The following is a 15,675-nucleotide window of genomic DNA, read 5'->3' on the forward strand; positions in this document are numbered from 1 at the left end:
CGGCCACTACACCCCTGGTTCAGGCTTAGTAACTAGTTAAAGACTCTGTACCTAATTTTTACCACCTTAAAAACATGAAAATTGCAGTGGTCCAAAGTTCTTCCTCACTCCCCTTATACATTCAGAACATCCAAATTATTTACCACGATGAGTTATAAACACTTTTTACAAGTTCTAATTCTAGTTCTAATGCTGATTTATTCTTAATTACAGTTACAATTTAAGTTATAATTTGAGTTGCCAATTTCAAAGTCGAAATCCAGTTGGTTTGAACCTAAAAGGACGGTCTCTGATCAGTTCCTTTAAGTCCAGTTCATGTACAAACACAGAACAAGATATAGAATCCAGTTTTCCTGTAACCTCATTAGCAGATTCAATTAGTCTGATTGTATTTTTTTACTGCCACGTTAGAAAAGTAGCTGCATGAAAAGTAGACCTGTGTCATATACATATAACACACACCCTACTGAAAGTGAGCTTCAGGGACAGACTGAAGCGTGACGCAGTCCTCGTGAGAGAGTGGACTCATAACCAGGTTAGAGCCAGAGGAGTAACCTGGATTCTTAATTAGGATGAGGCTTAGGAGAAACCCGGTTAGATGCCTGCTGTCACTGTTTTTAATGAGACAGTCCCAGGCCGAGTATCACTGTCACAACAAACAGCACAGGAGCAGAGGTGGGAAGTAGACCAGGACTGTAAACATGATTGTGATTGTTGTTTAGAAAATGTGCTAAATATGACAGAGTGTAATCTCAAAACTCTGCTAAAGGGGATTTAAAAAGTAAAAACTGGAAAATCGTATGTTGTAAGCTTAAAGGATATAAAGTAATATTTCAGCATTTTACATTTATCTGATACTTAAAGACACGTTTTAGCACACGTTTGTTGGATTGGCATAATATCATTTGAATATTGTTACATATACTAAACCACTGAGTGTGGAGTGAATGAACAATAAACTGTAAAGCGCTTTGGGTGTCTTGAATTAATATTATTTAGTTTTTCCTTGTATTTATTTATTTACTCACTTTTTATTTATGTATTTATTCATTTTATTTATTTATTTATTTTCATTTCCCTCTTTTCCCTATATTCATTTATACATTTTATTTACTTATGACTTTATTTTATGTATTATTATTATTATTATTATTATTATTATTATTATTATTATTATTATATTTTTTTTATTAAAGTTTTTTTTTTTTTCTTGGTGCATTTTTTTAAAGGTTTATTTTAGGTAGATTTATTATTTTTTTTACATTTCACATTATAGTATTACTAATTGTTTTTCTCTATGACATCTGCTTTACTTGCACAAAAAAGTAATTAAAAAAAGATATGTTGTAAACTGTACTGCACTGTATCAAATTTTTTTCTCTCTTTCAAAAAAATATAAAAAACAGAAATAGTGTAGAACATTTTAAAGGGTTTTCAGCGGTCCAAAGTTATTCCAAAGTTAATCGGTGAGTTTAAAAGAGCTTTTCACGACTTTCAGAGACCAGAGACGGTACAGCTAAAAACAACTAGCATGGTAACACACACTTCCTGATCCTCGGACAATAAATAGCTCAATAATTCGATGCAGATCATACAGTGGACCTCAAGATCTGCTTGTACCAGAGGTGGATCCAAGTCGCTGTTTTGCAAGTCTTAAGTAAGTCTCAAGTCTTTGACCCCAAGTCCGAGTCGAGTCCAAAGGCAAATACAGGCAAGTCCATGTCGAGTCTCGAGTCACTGGCCCATAAGTCCAAGTCAAGTCCAAGTCGTCTGAGCTTCAATCATTTCAAGTCTTAAAACAAAGTACCAAATAAAGCTTAGATTTTTGCAATTTATATGAATTTTAAACAAAATTTTACTTAAAAGTCAAGGTATATTTATATATGAGTGTTTATACAAGCTTTTTTTTTGCTTTTTAAATGTCTTGGCAAGAGCTTAGTGTGAATCATTACAGTCAGAACAATTCAGATTTAAGTGTTAAATAACAGTTATTTTGTCATGTTGTGTGCACTGAAATGGAAGCATCAAGTTCTATGTCATTCCCTCTGTTTGAATGTATTGTACTGTATATTACTGTAGTACATTTAAGGATACACATCACAGTACTTCAGTTACATTCAAAGTAAAAAACAGAGAAGTGGGAGGGACATGTTCCAGTTTGTTTCTGTAAAATTAAACACCACATTTATCAAATGTAAAGAGAAAAGTATTTTCTAAAACATATATTTTTAGGAAAAGCATCAAGTCTTCTCAAGTCACAGGCCTCAAGTCCAAGTCAAGTCTCAAGTCCTAGAAATAGTGACTCATGTCTGACTCGAGTCCAAGTCACGACTTGTAAGTCCCAACCTCTGGCTCATACAATACAGTATTTATATTACAGTATTTGTATATGTTAAATACACTGGGAAAACAGCACAAGGACTTTCGAGACATGTTTTACCAGTCATTTCTGAAAACCCCATAAATTTAGAGTTATTCATTTTTGTCAATATCGCCCATCCCTGCGTGGGACACTTTATTGGGAACATGGTGCCACTGTCGGGTTGAACCGCATGTGTGTCTTTAAAACATTTTTGGTACAAAATCACTGTGAGACCTGCCACTGGAAATTCCAATACGGCATTTTTGGATGGAATATACTTTGGGCGGAAAGTTGAAATGTTTGAAGCAAGAAAAACAGGCAAAAGTGAGGATTCTAGACATGTGGCAGCTGGGTGGATGGCTGGGTCGAGTACGAGTGGGTTCAGTCCTGGTTTAGTCCTGGTTTAGTCCTGGTTTAGTCCTGGTTTAATTGTGATATAGGTCAATATAAGAGGTGCTTTTGACCTGGTTTATCACATCAGATTTTTTTTATAGAGCACTTTTCATACAAAAATGCAACACAAAGAGCTTTAGTCCTCATATAGACCTGAGTTAGATCTGGTTTAGTCCTGATATAGTCCTGATTTAGTCCTGAAATAGACCTAGTTTAGTCCTACCTGGTTTAGAGCTGGTTTAGACCTGGTTTAGATCTGGTTTAAATCTGGTTTAGACCTGGTTAGACTTGGTTTAGACCTTGTTTAAACATGGTTTAGATATGGTGTAGTCCTGATTTAGACCTAGTTTAGACCTGGTTTACGCTTGGTTTAGACCTGATTTAGACATAGTTTAGATCTGATTTAGACCTGGTTTAGACCTGGTTTAGGCCTGTTTTAGACCTGGTTTAGACCTGGTTTTAGACCTGGTTTAGACCTGGTTTAGACCTGGTTAAACCTAGTTTAGACCTGGTTTAGACCTGGTTCAAACCTGTTTTAGACCTGGTTTAGTCCTGGTTTAGACCTGGTTTAGACCTGGTTCAGACCTGGTTTTAGACCTGGTTTAGACCTGGTTTCGTCCTGGTTTAGACCTGGTTTAGACCTGGTTTAGTCCTGGTTTAGTCCTGGTTTAGACCTGGTTTAGACCTGGTTTAGTCCTGGTTTAGACCTGGTTTAGTCCTGGTTTAGTCCTGGTTTAGATCTGGTTTAGTCCTGGTTTAGATCTGGTTTAGTCCTGGTTTAGATCTAGTTTAGTCCTGGTTTAGACCTGGTTTAGTCCTGGTTTAGTCCTGGTTTAGACCTGGTTTAGACCTGGTTCAGACCTGGTTTTAGACCTGGTTTAGACCTGGTTTCGTCCTGGTTTAGACCTGGTTTAGACCTGGTTTAGTCCTGGTTTAGTAATGGTTTAGTCCTGGTTTAGACCTGGTTTAGACCTGGTTTAGTCCTGGTTTAGACCTGGTTTAGTCCTGGTTTAGTCCTGGTTTAGATCTGGTTTAGTCCTGGTTTAGATCTGGTTTAGTCCTGGTTTAGACCTGGTTTAGTGGTTTAGTCCTGGTTTAGTAAGGTTTAGTCCTGGTTTAGACCTGGTTTAGGTTTAGTCCTGGTTTAGTCCTGGTTTAGATCTGGTTTAGTTCCTGGTTTAGATCCTGGTTTAGTCCTGGTTTAGACCTGGTTTAGTCCTGGTTTAGACCTGGTTTAGTCCTGGTTTAGTCCTGGTTTAGATCTGGTTTAGTCCTGGTTTAGATCTGGTTTAGTCCTGGTTTAGTCCTGGTTTACATGTGGTGTTTCCAGGGCCTTCACAGCGTGCAGAGTCCTGTCAGTGGTTACATAAGAGTCTGTGGTCTGGAGCGACCATGGGTTTTGTTTTGCTTCTGTTCATGGGACAGACTGAGAGTTTGGAGGAAAAATGTGTGAGGCCAATGACGCACTTCTCACTGTGAAACTCAGCAGGATGCCACGAGAGAACGGTCCACGATTGCCACGGCGTACCAACCACCAGCACCCATGTCAAGAGCAGAGAGACGGAGAGGAAGAGAGAGTGTGAGAGGAAGAGAAGAAAAGAGAGAAAGAGGGGAAGTGAAACTGGTGTGACAGGTTCTTGGTAAAGCATGTGAAGTTCACTGAAAATTTGTTTCATAAAACATTAGAGGCACAGAGGTCAAATAAAGCACCCTTTAAAACACACTTTTACTCAGAGGCTTTTGGATTTTATATTTGCTCACTTTAGTATTTTTTATGTTTTTTATTGACTTGCTTATTTATTTTATTTTATGAAAGATTAGTGGTTCATATGGTTTTTGTATCCTTAGGCAAGACACTTCCATTCTCCATTCCAAAATGATATAATATGAGATGGAGGAGAGCCTCTACCTTGGTTCCATGGGAATGTTGTTCTTGTCTATACCGTTCAACATGATGACATGTGTCTGTAAAATGTCTCCATCTCCATGGTGAATGTTCTGTCTTGTTCTGTTTTAACTTTACATTTCCACAAAATCATGCAGGTGACATGTCTCCACAAAGTTACACAGTGTTACTTTAAGATATCTTGAGAATGAGATGTAATAGTCTGCTGGAGATACTCACATTAAAGGCTCCCAGGAGAAAGAGCGTCGGCTCCAAACCCACAGAGAAGATCAGGCGCAGGATGGTGACGATGACCAGAGCCCTGATCCCCAGAGGCTGAGGCATGATGACCACTATGACCAGAGACGCCAACACGCCCAACCACAAGACCAGGGACAGGTGAGGCTCGATTATACCTGCAGAGAGGGACAGGTGAGAGACAGGTGAATGACAGGTGAGGGACAGGTGAGAGACAGGTGAATGACAGGTGAGGTATGACCACTATGACCAAAGACAAGAGTACACCCAACCATAAGACCAGATGAGGCTCAACATACAATCACATTTATCATAGTTTTAAACCAGTCAAGTTTGTGAAGAAAGTTAAAAATGAGCAGAACAAGTATCAGGTTGTAAAACCTCTTCATGACATGGACAGAGGCTTGTGACAGTTACAGAAGAACATGTCACTAGGCCCAACATCAGTTGGCCGAAATTATCGGCTGATATGGACACTTGGAGACATATCGGGTATCGGCCTAAATCTTGTTGATCTGAGCCGATAATCCACGTGGACGTGTTAGAGTCTATATCATGTCCATTTAATCCAATAATCCAATAATAATAATCCAATAGATAAATGTCCTAATATGTGGTGCCGCGTCAATATTTATCTGTGGAGTCATATGTCTGTGTCGCCGTTCTGCCCCTGAACATCACTCACGTTCACTTGTTTATACCTGTGCACAACCATAGACCCACACGCACAACACTGAGGAGCTGCTTTAAACACTCCACGACACCGATGATAAATAAAAGTGCAGTTCAGGCCCAAAACAAAACTACTGCTGTTTTTATCAAAGTGTGAATGCAGAGAAAAGAGACTGTCCCTCAGACGGAGGACTGTCCCACAGACGGAGGACTGTACCGCAGACAGAGGACTGTCCCGCAGACGGAGGACTGTCCCGCAGACAGAGGACTGTCCCGCAGACGGAGGACTGTCCGCAGACGGAGGACTGTCCCGCAGACGGAGACTGTCCCGCAGACGGAGGACTGTCCCGCAACAGAGGACTGTCCCGCAGACGGAGGACTGTCCCGCAGACGGAGGACTGTCCCGCAGACGGAGGACTGTCCCGCAGACGGAGGACTGTCCCGCAGACGGAGGACTGTACCGCAGACGGAGGACTGTCCCGCAGACGGAGGACTGTCCCGCAGACGGAGGACTGTCCCGCAGACGGACTGTCCCGACGGAGGACTGTCCCGCAGACGGAGGACTGTCCCGCAGACGGAGGACTGTCCCGCAGACGGAGGACTGTACCGCAGACAGGGGACACACACACAGCTGCTGTCAACATGCTGGATTACATTATTTTTTACAGCTGATCACACTGAGTCAGAATTATTAGTGAAGACTTTAAATATAAATTGTATGAGGACAACTAGGGATGGGACAAGATCTTGTGAGACAAAACTGCCACAAGATCGTACACACAAGAGAAAAATGATCTTGTGAGTCTTTTTTCTCTAACTGTTCACATTTGGATTGGAAACATGGAAACAAAAATATGAAATCAAATAAATAAAAAAGCCAAAATTGGAAACTAAATTGTGAAATGTATATATTAGGAATTATGATAAAATCTCATCTTGTCTCGTTCTCATGGACCCAATCTTTTATCTCGTCTCATCTTGTGGAAACTGTCTCGTCCCATCCCTAAAGAAAACATATTGTACATATAAAACTGATTTATTTGAGCTTTATGATAAAAAAAAAAAAAAAAGTAAGGAGAGAGAGTTCTGTCTGTACTGCAAAGCTTTGGCCTACAGTATATCTATTCCTTGTTTGAATCATTGTAAAGAGCACCGAAAAAAACTTTAAAGGCAAAAGCTTGATGTAAAACTTGCACTTGTTGTGTAAACTCAAAACGTCCAAAGGCTTGAAGAGAGCGTTTCAAGTTAAGAGTATGAGCATGGATTGGCCTGTTTAAAAGTGGTGCAGTTGCCGTGAGCGACAGGTTGCCACATGAAGCTTGAATGGCTTATCCAGGATTAGAGTATGGTACAGGGAGACATACATACTGTACAGAAGTATGTCACCTCTTATGTAACCAGCTCTGAGGGGGTTCAAGGCTAAGACCAAACTCTGCACACGCTCACAACACTCACACGTTTGAACGGACAACACTTTTACTGACTTTATTTCATCTGCAAACCATAAAGTATTCAGTTTTATGAGGTTAAAAATGGATAATCCTGTAGTTTAGACCTCTACAAACTTAGCTCAGCCATTCATTATTTTATTACCAGTGTTGGGAAGGTTACTTTTGAAATGTATTCCCCTACAGATTACAGATTACATATCCCAAAATGTAGTTTGTGAGTAACTTAATCTGAATACTTTGGATTACTTGATATTGTCATGCTTTTTAAATCTACATGAATCTAGAAACCACATCCTGAAAATTCTTGTTTGTTCTCTTCAAATTGTCTGTTGAGCCCAAGTTTCCATGAACAGACTTTTGTTTTACTGTAGAGAAACAAAGATGAGGATGTTAATGTAAGATGTTTTGTCTGTTAAAAGAAAATAAAAAGTCAAGTCTTAACTTAACCAGATTCAAAATATTATTGACAGAGAAATTATTTTTATATGAGAAATGACAAATTTATATGAGTATGTCCACCCTTCTGTTAGGTCTCATACTGTTTAGACCTGGTTTAGACCTAGTTTAGACCTGGTTTAGTCCTGGTTTAAACCTGGTTCAGACCTGGTTTACTCCTGGTTTAGACCTGGTTTAGTCCTGGTTTAGTCCTGGTTTAAACCTGGTTTAGACCTGGTTTAGACCTGGTTTTAGTCCTGGTTTAGACCTGGTTCAGACCTGGTTTAGACCTGGTTCAGACCTGGTTTATTCCTGGTTTAGACCTGGTTTAGACCTGGTTTAGTCCTGATTTAGTCCTGGTTTAGACCTGGTTTAGTCCTGGTTTAGACCTGGTTTTAGTCCTGGTTTAGACCTGGTTTAGACCTGGTTTAGACCTGGTTTAGACCTGGTTTAGTCCTTGCTTAGCCCAAAATGTCAAAACAGGAAAATACCTGTGTGTAATCCATTTATTTCAACTGTAATCCAATTAACAGTAACTGTAACTGAATACAGTTACTCATAATTTGTACTCTGAATACGTTAACTCCAGTACATGTAATCTGTTACTCCCCAACACTGTTTATTACCATTTATTTTTTGATAGTCTTGTTTTTGTAATTAACTGTGTATGATTAACTGTCTCAAAGTGATTCTCCTCACAGATCAGTAAAGTGTGTTGTATAGACCTGGGCTTGTTTTCTTTCCTTCCCTTTGTCACGGTTTCCAAATCGTATTATCCACCACTGTCTGCTCACAACAGTGTTGAGAGTCTTGTCCTCGAGACCGGCCTCGAGAGTGCTTTTTTACGGTCTTGGTCTCGTCTTGGACTCGAGTACATTTAGACTCGGCCTTGTCTCGGTCTTGAAGGAGCTTGGTCTCGGTCTTGTCTCAAACTCGAGGTCTGACACTCAACATGTGTGAAAAAGGGGCGCAGAGTGTTTCAGTGCAGTACAGTTTGCTTATCATATTCTAAAATTAAATGAACCTTAATTAGATAGAATGAAGTAGAGATGTGCAAAATATAGAAATATTGATGCATCATATTGTTTAATGTGATGACACTGTATCGATATCGCGAGTATTTTTTGGTATATTTTACTCAATCATTTTGTTAAGAGTGCTAAAGTTTTGTTGTTTATTTAGAGGAAGGAAACTCTTTTATGCAACACATTTGACATTTTCACTGTTTTGATGATTAAAATGTTTGTGTTTCATATGAACTTTGCACAAGAAGTGGTTTAACAAAGACTTTTAGTATCATAGTCATGTACATTTAGCCAGGATTTTTATTGAACCATAGCGAATCGATTTGAAAAATACTGTATCGAATTGAAAGTGCACTGTATCGAGATATGTATCATATCGTGGTCTATGTATCGAGGTATGTATTGTATCGGCAACTTCCTAATAATACCCAGCCCTTAGAATAGAGCTAGATTTATAAAAAACACTGATATAAATGAGCCAAAATAACTTTAAAATACAGATAAATACAGAAAATGACAAAGACGGTCTCGATTTGGTTTCAATGGGCCGTGGTCTTGGTCTTGTCCTGGTCTCAGCCTTTAAAAGTCTTAGGCTACATTCAGACTGCAGGGCTTAACGCTCAATTCCGATTTTTTTGTGAAATCCGATGTTTTTGCGAGGTCGTTCACATTTCCAATTAAATGTGACTTGTATGCGATCTCCTGTGTGAACGTCAAATGGCCCTGTGTTTACGGAAGTTGTCCAAACATGGACACGAGCATTGAGCACCTGGAGATTTTAAAGTTCCCCTTGTACTGGAGCCAGAACATGAACAACTTACTTGTTTTAAGGAGATTGAGAAGGACGAGGTTTTTGGTCGTGGCGTTTTGTGGGGCAGTGGCAGCAACGTCCTTTGAAAGGAACATGTGGATGTGGAGACGTAGCCAAGAGTGATGAGTGGTGATGTGCTTCGCTTCAGTGACCCGGAGTTCATTAACAATTTTCGCCTACTTCAGCGCAGAATAGTGACGTTTGTGTCTTGTTGATAACATGTAGGTCGCATGAATGTACTTTGGCCGTTCAGACTGAAGTCACATGTCAAAAGATCAGATATGTATCAGTTTCAGGAGCACATATCCAAGTGGTCCTGGGTCACATCTGAAAAAATTGGATCTGTGTCGCTTCAGACTGTCATTAAAAGATCAGATATAAGTCACATAGGGGCCAAAAAATCGGATTTGGGTCACTTCAGGCTACAGTCTGAACGCAGCCTTGGTCTTTTAGTCTCGACCCTCAGAGGTCTCGGTCTTGTCCTGGTCTTGGGACCCTGTGGTCTCCGACTGGTCTTGGTCTGGATTAGTGCGCTCTTGACTACAACACTAGTACACAGGCAAGTTTATTCTGTTTGCATCTTCAGTGGATTGTAACTTTATTATTCTTGAGACTTTTTTTATAAAAAAACAAAACACGGAACCAGCTTCTCTGTTGTGAGGTTCTATATCACGCAAAACTGACTCTTGTGAGCGTTAAGTCTTGATATAATGTCGTTGCCTTCTCAAAAACAGACCTGGAGTTGTGTTTTGTTTCATTCACACGTTTGAGTAACTATTTATTATTAGTCTGTCTACATCTCCAAAGCTCTAAATGCTCTGGTCCACCTTGTGATGTCATCAACCAGTAGTTTTCAAGTGAACAGCTCCTTTTACCTTTTCTTCAGTAGAAATGGGAAATTTTAGAGCTGAGATCATCCAAATGATTCTAGTGAAGGTGGATGGAGGTGTATGTATCTCTTCCACTCTCTCTCCCTTAGTCTTTTCTACTTTCCCGCTCACTTTCTTTCACTCTCTTTCAACACTTTCTTTCTTTCTCTGCCCCTCTCTCCAACTTCCTCCCTTTCTCTCTCTCCGTAACCTTTCCTCTCCTCTTTCTCTCTCTTTGAGTCCCTCATTTTTTCTTTCTCTTTTTACCCTTCCTGGTTTAGTCCTAGTTTAGACCTGGTTTAGTTCTTGTCCAGTCCTAACGTCTGGTTTAGGTCTGGTTTAGTCTTTGTTCAGTCCAGGTTTAGTCCTGGTTTAGTCCTGATTTAGTCCTGGTTAAGTCCTGGTTAAGTCCTGGTTTAGTCCTGGTTTAGTCCTGGTTTAGTCTTGGTTTATTCCTGATTTAGTCCTGGTTAAGTCCTGGTTTAGTCCTGGTTGAGTCCTGGTTGAGTCCTGGTTAAGTCCTGGTTAAGTCCTGGTTGAGTCCTGGTTTAGTCCTGGTTTAGTCCTGGTTCTGTCCTGGTTTCTGTCCTGGTTTAGTCTTGGTTTAGTCCTGATTCTGTCCTGATTTAGTCCTGGTTTAGTCTTGGTTTATTCCTGATTTAGTCCTGGTTTAGACCTGGTTGAGTCCTTGTTCAGTCCTGGTTTAGTCCTGATTTAGTCTTGGTTTAGTCCTGGTTCTGTCCTGGTTTAGTCTTGGTTTAGTCCTGATTCTGTCCTGATTTAGTCCTGGTTTAGTCTTGGTTTATTCCTGATTTAGTCCTGGTTTAGACCTGGTTGAGTCCTTGTTCAGTCCTGGTTTAGTCCTGATTTAGTCTTGGATTAGTCTTGGTTTAGTCCTTATTTAGTCCTGGTTTATTCCTGATTTAGTCCTGGTTCAGTACTGGCTTAGTCCTGGTTCATGTCCCATATTTAATTCAGGTTCGGTCCAGGTTCAGTCTTGGTTTATGGAGTTTAAAAACACAGTGAAGCACTTCATGTATCACCACATGACATCACAAGGTGGACCAGAGTGTTTTCTGTTTGAGAGAAGAACTCTGTCTAAATGTGCAGGTTTGTGTGTTAAACATGTGTGAATGAAACAAAACCCAACTCCAGATCTGTTTGTGATGAGGAAACATTAAAACACAGATCAGAACATAGTGTTATTTGGGAATTTAAACGCTTGATTTTCTTCCAAAACAGTTGAGCCCAAACGTGTCATGAGTCGGAGTTTGGAGTTTGCTGTCGCTTTAAGTTTCAAATAAATGCGTCTATAAATATCGTGATCACAGATAATGTTTCAGACGGCTGCACGCCAGAGTCAGACTGAGGGATCATGAGTGTCTGCAGAAACTCCCTCTCCCTCTCTCTCTCCCTCTCTTCTCTTTTTCCTCCCTCTGTTCTTGCTCTCTTCTGCTTAGTCCTCACTCACCTGTTTCTCATTCTCTTTCACCCTCTCTCTTCCAAAGATATTTTATTCCGTCACTTTTTATACTTTTCCTTTCACCGTCTCCCCTTCCTCTCTCTACACTTTTCTTCCACCCTCTCTCTCTCCCTTCTCTCTCTCTCTCTACACCTCCGCTCCTCTCTCTCCCTGTCTCCTCTTTCTCTCTCTTTTATTCAATCACTTTTTACACTTTCCTTTCTCTGTTTCCCCTTCTCTCTCTTTACACTTTTCTTCCACCCTCTCTCTCTTCTCTTTTCCACTCTCTCTCCCACTCACTTTCTTCCCTGTCTCTCTACCCTGTCTTTATCACTCTCTGCCCTTCTTTCTCTCCCTGTTGCTCTCCTCTTTCTCTCTCTTATTCCCTCACTTTTTACACTTTTCCTTTCTCTGTCCTTTTTCTCTCTCTCTACACTTTTCTTCCACTCTTTCTCTCCCTTCTCTTCTCTCCACTCTCTCTCTCTACCCCCCTTTCCCCTCACTCGTCTGCCCTCCTCCCTCGCTCCCTCCCTCCCTCCGTCCTGTTCAGATCACATGACAGGTGCTGCTTACATAAGCGCGCTGCTAAAAATACTCCTGTGCTTCAAACATTCATGAGGAGCTGGAGAGGGGAAACACCGCAGTGCTCCAGCGCCCTGCCCATGGGCACCAAGGCACGCCCCGACACACACTTTACTGTCGCACTTTATACAACATGCACTTTACTATCGCACTTTATACAACACACACTTTACTATTGCACTTTATACAACACACACTTTACTGTCACACATTATATAACATGCACTATACTGTCGCACTTTATACAAGATGCACTTTACTGTTGCACTTCATACCACACACACTTTACTGTCGCACGTTACATAACATGCAGTTTACTGTTGCACTTTATACAACATGCAGTTTACTGTTGCACTTTATACAACATGCAGTTTACACAACAAGCACTTTACTGTCACATTTTACACAACACGCACTTTACTGTTGCACTTTGCACAACATGCACTTTAAACACTTTACTGTTGCACTTTATCCAACACGCACTTTACACAACACACACACTTTACTGTTGCACTTTACACAACACACACTTTACTGTTGCACATTGCACACATTCTGGCCACATTCTTTTTGCAGTCATTCATGTTTAGTACAAGTTTAAGTCTAGTTCAGTCCAGGTTCAATACAATCTTTTAGACCTGGGGTAGTCCTGGTTTAGTCCTGTTGATTTACTGTAACTGAAAAGCTAACAGATTTGTGGCGGAAATGCAGTTTATAAATTCAAACTTTGAAAGTACAAAATGTTCACTTAAATCTTCCTCTTATTTATTTATCCACACATTTTAAAATATTGTTATTGGTCCGACGTCCAGCACAATAAAGCTTTGATCATGTAAATTCTCTCTCCGCGGGTTCAGCAAAAGGCACTGGGTCACGGACGACGGGAACAGAGTGACCCACATCTGAGCTCCTCCTGTACACACACTCCACAAAACCACCAACACACACACACACACACACACACACACACACACACCAACACACACACACACACACACACACACACACACACACACACACACACCAGCTCCACGGACGGAGAGAGAGGAGAGGAGAAAGGGAAAAAGAGGAGGAAAAGAGAAAAAAGTTTGAGAGAGGGGGAAAGTGAGAGAAAAAGAGGATTAAAAGAGAAAAAAAGAGGGAGAATGAAGAGGAGAGAGGGAGAGGGTGAGAGAAAAAGAGGAGGAAAAGAGAAAAAAGAGGGAGAATGAAGAGGAGAGAGGGAGAGAGCGAGAGAAAAAGAGGAAGAAAAGAGAAAAAAGGGGGGGAGAAGGAGGGAGAGAGCAAGAGAAAAAGAGAAAAAAGAGGGAGAGGGAAGGAGGGAAGAGAGAGAATGAGAGTGGGGGAAAGATAAAAAGAGGAGGGAAAGAGAAAAAAAGATGGAGGGAGGGAGGGGGGTGGTAGGGGTGGAGAGAGGGAGAGGGGAGAGAGGGGAGGAGAGAGAGAAAGAGGATTAAAAGAGAAAAAAGAGGGAGAATGAAGAGGAGAGAGGGAGAGAGCGAGAGAAAAAGTGGAGGAAAAGAGAAAAAAGGGACGGGTGGGAGAGAGGGAGGGAAAGAGAGGAAGGAGGGAGAGAAAAAGAGAAAGAGAAAAAAGAGGGAGAGGGAAGGAGGGGAGAGAGAGAATGAGAGTGGGGGGGCAAGAGAAAAAGAGGAGGGAAAGAGAAAAAAGATGGAAGGAGGGAGGGGAGAAAGGAGGGAGGGAGGGGTGGAGAGAGAGAGAGAGAGAGAGGAGGAAAAGAGAAAAAAGATTGAGGGAGGGGGAGAGAAGGAGGAAGGGGTGGAGAAGGAGTGGAGTGAGAGAAAATGAGGATTAAAAGCGAAAAAAGAGGGAAGAGGAAGAGGAGAGCGGTAGAGAGGGAGAGAGAGAGAAGGGAGGGAGAGAGTGAGAAAAAAGAGGAGGAAAAGAGAAGAGAGAGGGAAGGAGGGGAGAGGGAGAATGAGAGTGGAGGGGGGAGAGAGCGAGAGAAAAAGAGGAGGAAAAGAGAAAAAAGAGGGAGGGAGGGGTAGAGAGAGGGAAAGAGTAGAGAGAGGGAGAGAGAGGGAAAAGAGAAAAAAGGGAGGAGGAAGAGGAGAGAGGGAGAGGAGGGAGGAAGAGAGGGAGAGAAAAAGAGGAGGAAAAGAGAAAAAAGAGGGAAGGGGGAGAAGGAGGGAGGGGTGGAGAGAGCAGAGAGAGGGAGAGAGAGAGAGGGAAAAGATAAAAAAGAGGGAGGAGGATGAAGAGAGAGGGAGTGAGAGAAAAAGGAGGAAAATAGAAAAAAGAAGGAGAGGGAAGAGAGGAGAAGGGAGAGAGTGGGAGAAAATGAGGAGAGAGGGAGGTAAGAGAATAACAGAGGTGTAGAGGAGAGGGAGAGAGAGAGGAGCAAAAGAAAAGAAAGAGGGGGAGAGAAGAGGAGAGGGAAGAGAGGAGGAGAGAGAGAAAGTGAGAGGGAAGGAGGAGAGGAGACAGAGAGAGATGAGGAGGAAGAGAGGGGGAAGAGGAGAAAAAAAGAAAGAGGGGGGAGGAGGAGAAGTGGAGGAAGAGAAGAAGAGGAGGGTGTCATTGGTAAACCCTCTGAACGTCACAGAAGAGACGAGAACGCTAAAAGTTCCAGCTCGACTCCAGTTACTGCACGTGACTCTGTTCAAGAGGAAACCTGACACACACAAAAGGTGAATCCCACATATACACCGGGACACAGAGACACTCAGAGACACTGAGACAGACAGAGACAGAGAAAAAAACACAGACACAGAGGCACAGACACAGAAACACAGACAGAGAGACACAGAGACAAAGAGACAGAGACACAGAGACAGAGAGACAAAGAGACAGAGAGACACAGACAAACAAACACACAGAGACAGAGACAGACAGAGATACACAGAGAGACACAGAGACAGACACAGAGACAAACAGAGACACAGACAGAGAGAAACAGACACAGAGACACAGACACAGAGACAGAGAGACACAGACACACAAACACACAGAGACAGAGACAGACAGAGATACACAGAGACAGACACAGAGACAAACAGAGACACAGACAGAGAGAAACAGACACAGAGACACAGAGACAGAGATACAGAGGCAAACAAAAACACAGAGACACAAAGACACAGACAGAGAGACAAAGAGGCAGAGAGACAGACACAGAGACAAAAACACAGACAGACACAGAGACACAGACACAGAGAGACAAAGAGACAGAGACAAAAACACAGACAGAGACACAGAGGCAGAGACACAGAGACAAAAACACAGACACAGAGACACAGAGACACAAAGACACAGACATAGAGAGACAGAGACACAGAGACACAGAGACACAAACAAAGACACAGACATAGAGAGACAGAGACACAGAGACACAAAGACACAGACATAGAGAGACAGAGAGACAGAGACGCAGAGACACAGAGGCAGATATAGAGAGAGACACAGAGAAACAGACAGAGAGACAAGGAGTCAGAGAGACAGAGACACAG

General features: G+C 41.6%; 1 protein-coding gene across 1 annotated transcript in view; it reads right to left on the reverse strand.

The window, feature by feature from the left end:
- LOC110158704 (inositol 1,4,5-trisphosphate receptor type 1-like) overlaps positions 1 to 15,675 on the reverse strand; it is a 264,915-nt gene that overhangs the window by 36,250 nt on the left and 212,990 nt on the right. The window contains 1 exon segment of the mRNA XM_055160081.1: positions 4,881 to 5,056. Coding sequence (XP_055016056.1) covers positions 4,881 to 5,056 — 176 coding nt within the window.

This window comes from Boleophthalmus pectinirostris, unplaced genomic scaffold, assembly GCF_026225935.1.
Source record: "Boleophthalmus pectinirostris isolate CB_2022bp ecotype Guang Dong unplaced genomic scaffold, ASM2622593v1 HiC_scaffold_3, whole genome shotgun sequence".
Lineage (NCBI taxonomy): Eukaryota > Metazoa > Chordata > Actinopteri > Gobiiformes > Gobiidae > Boleophthalmus > Boleophthalmus pectinirostris.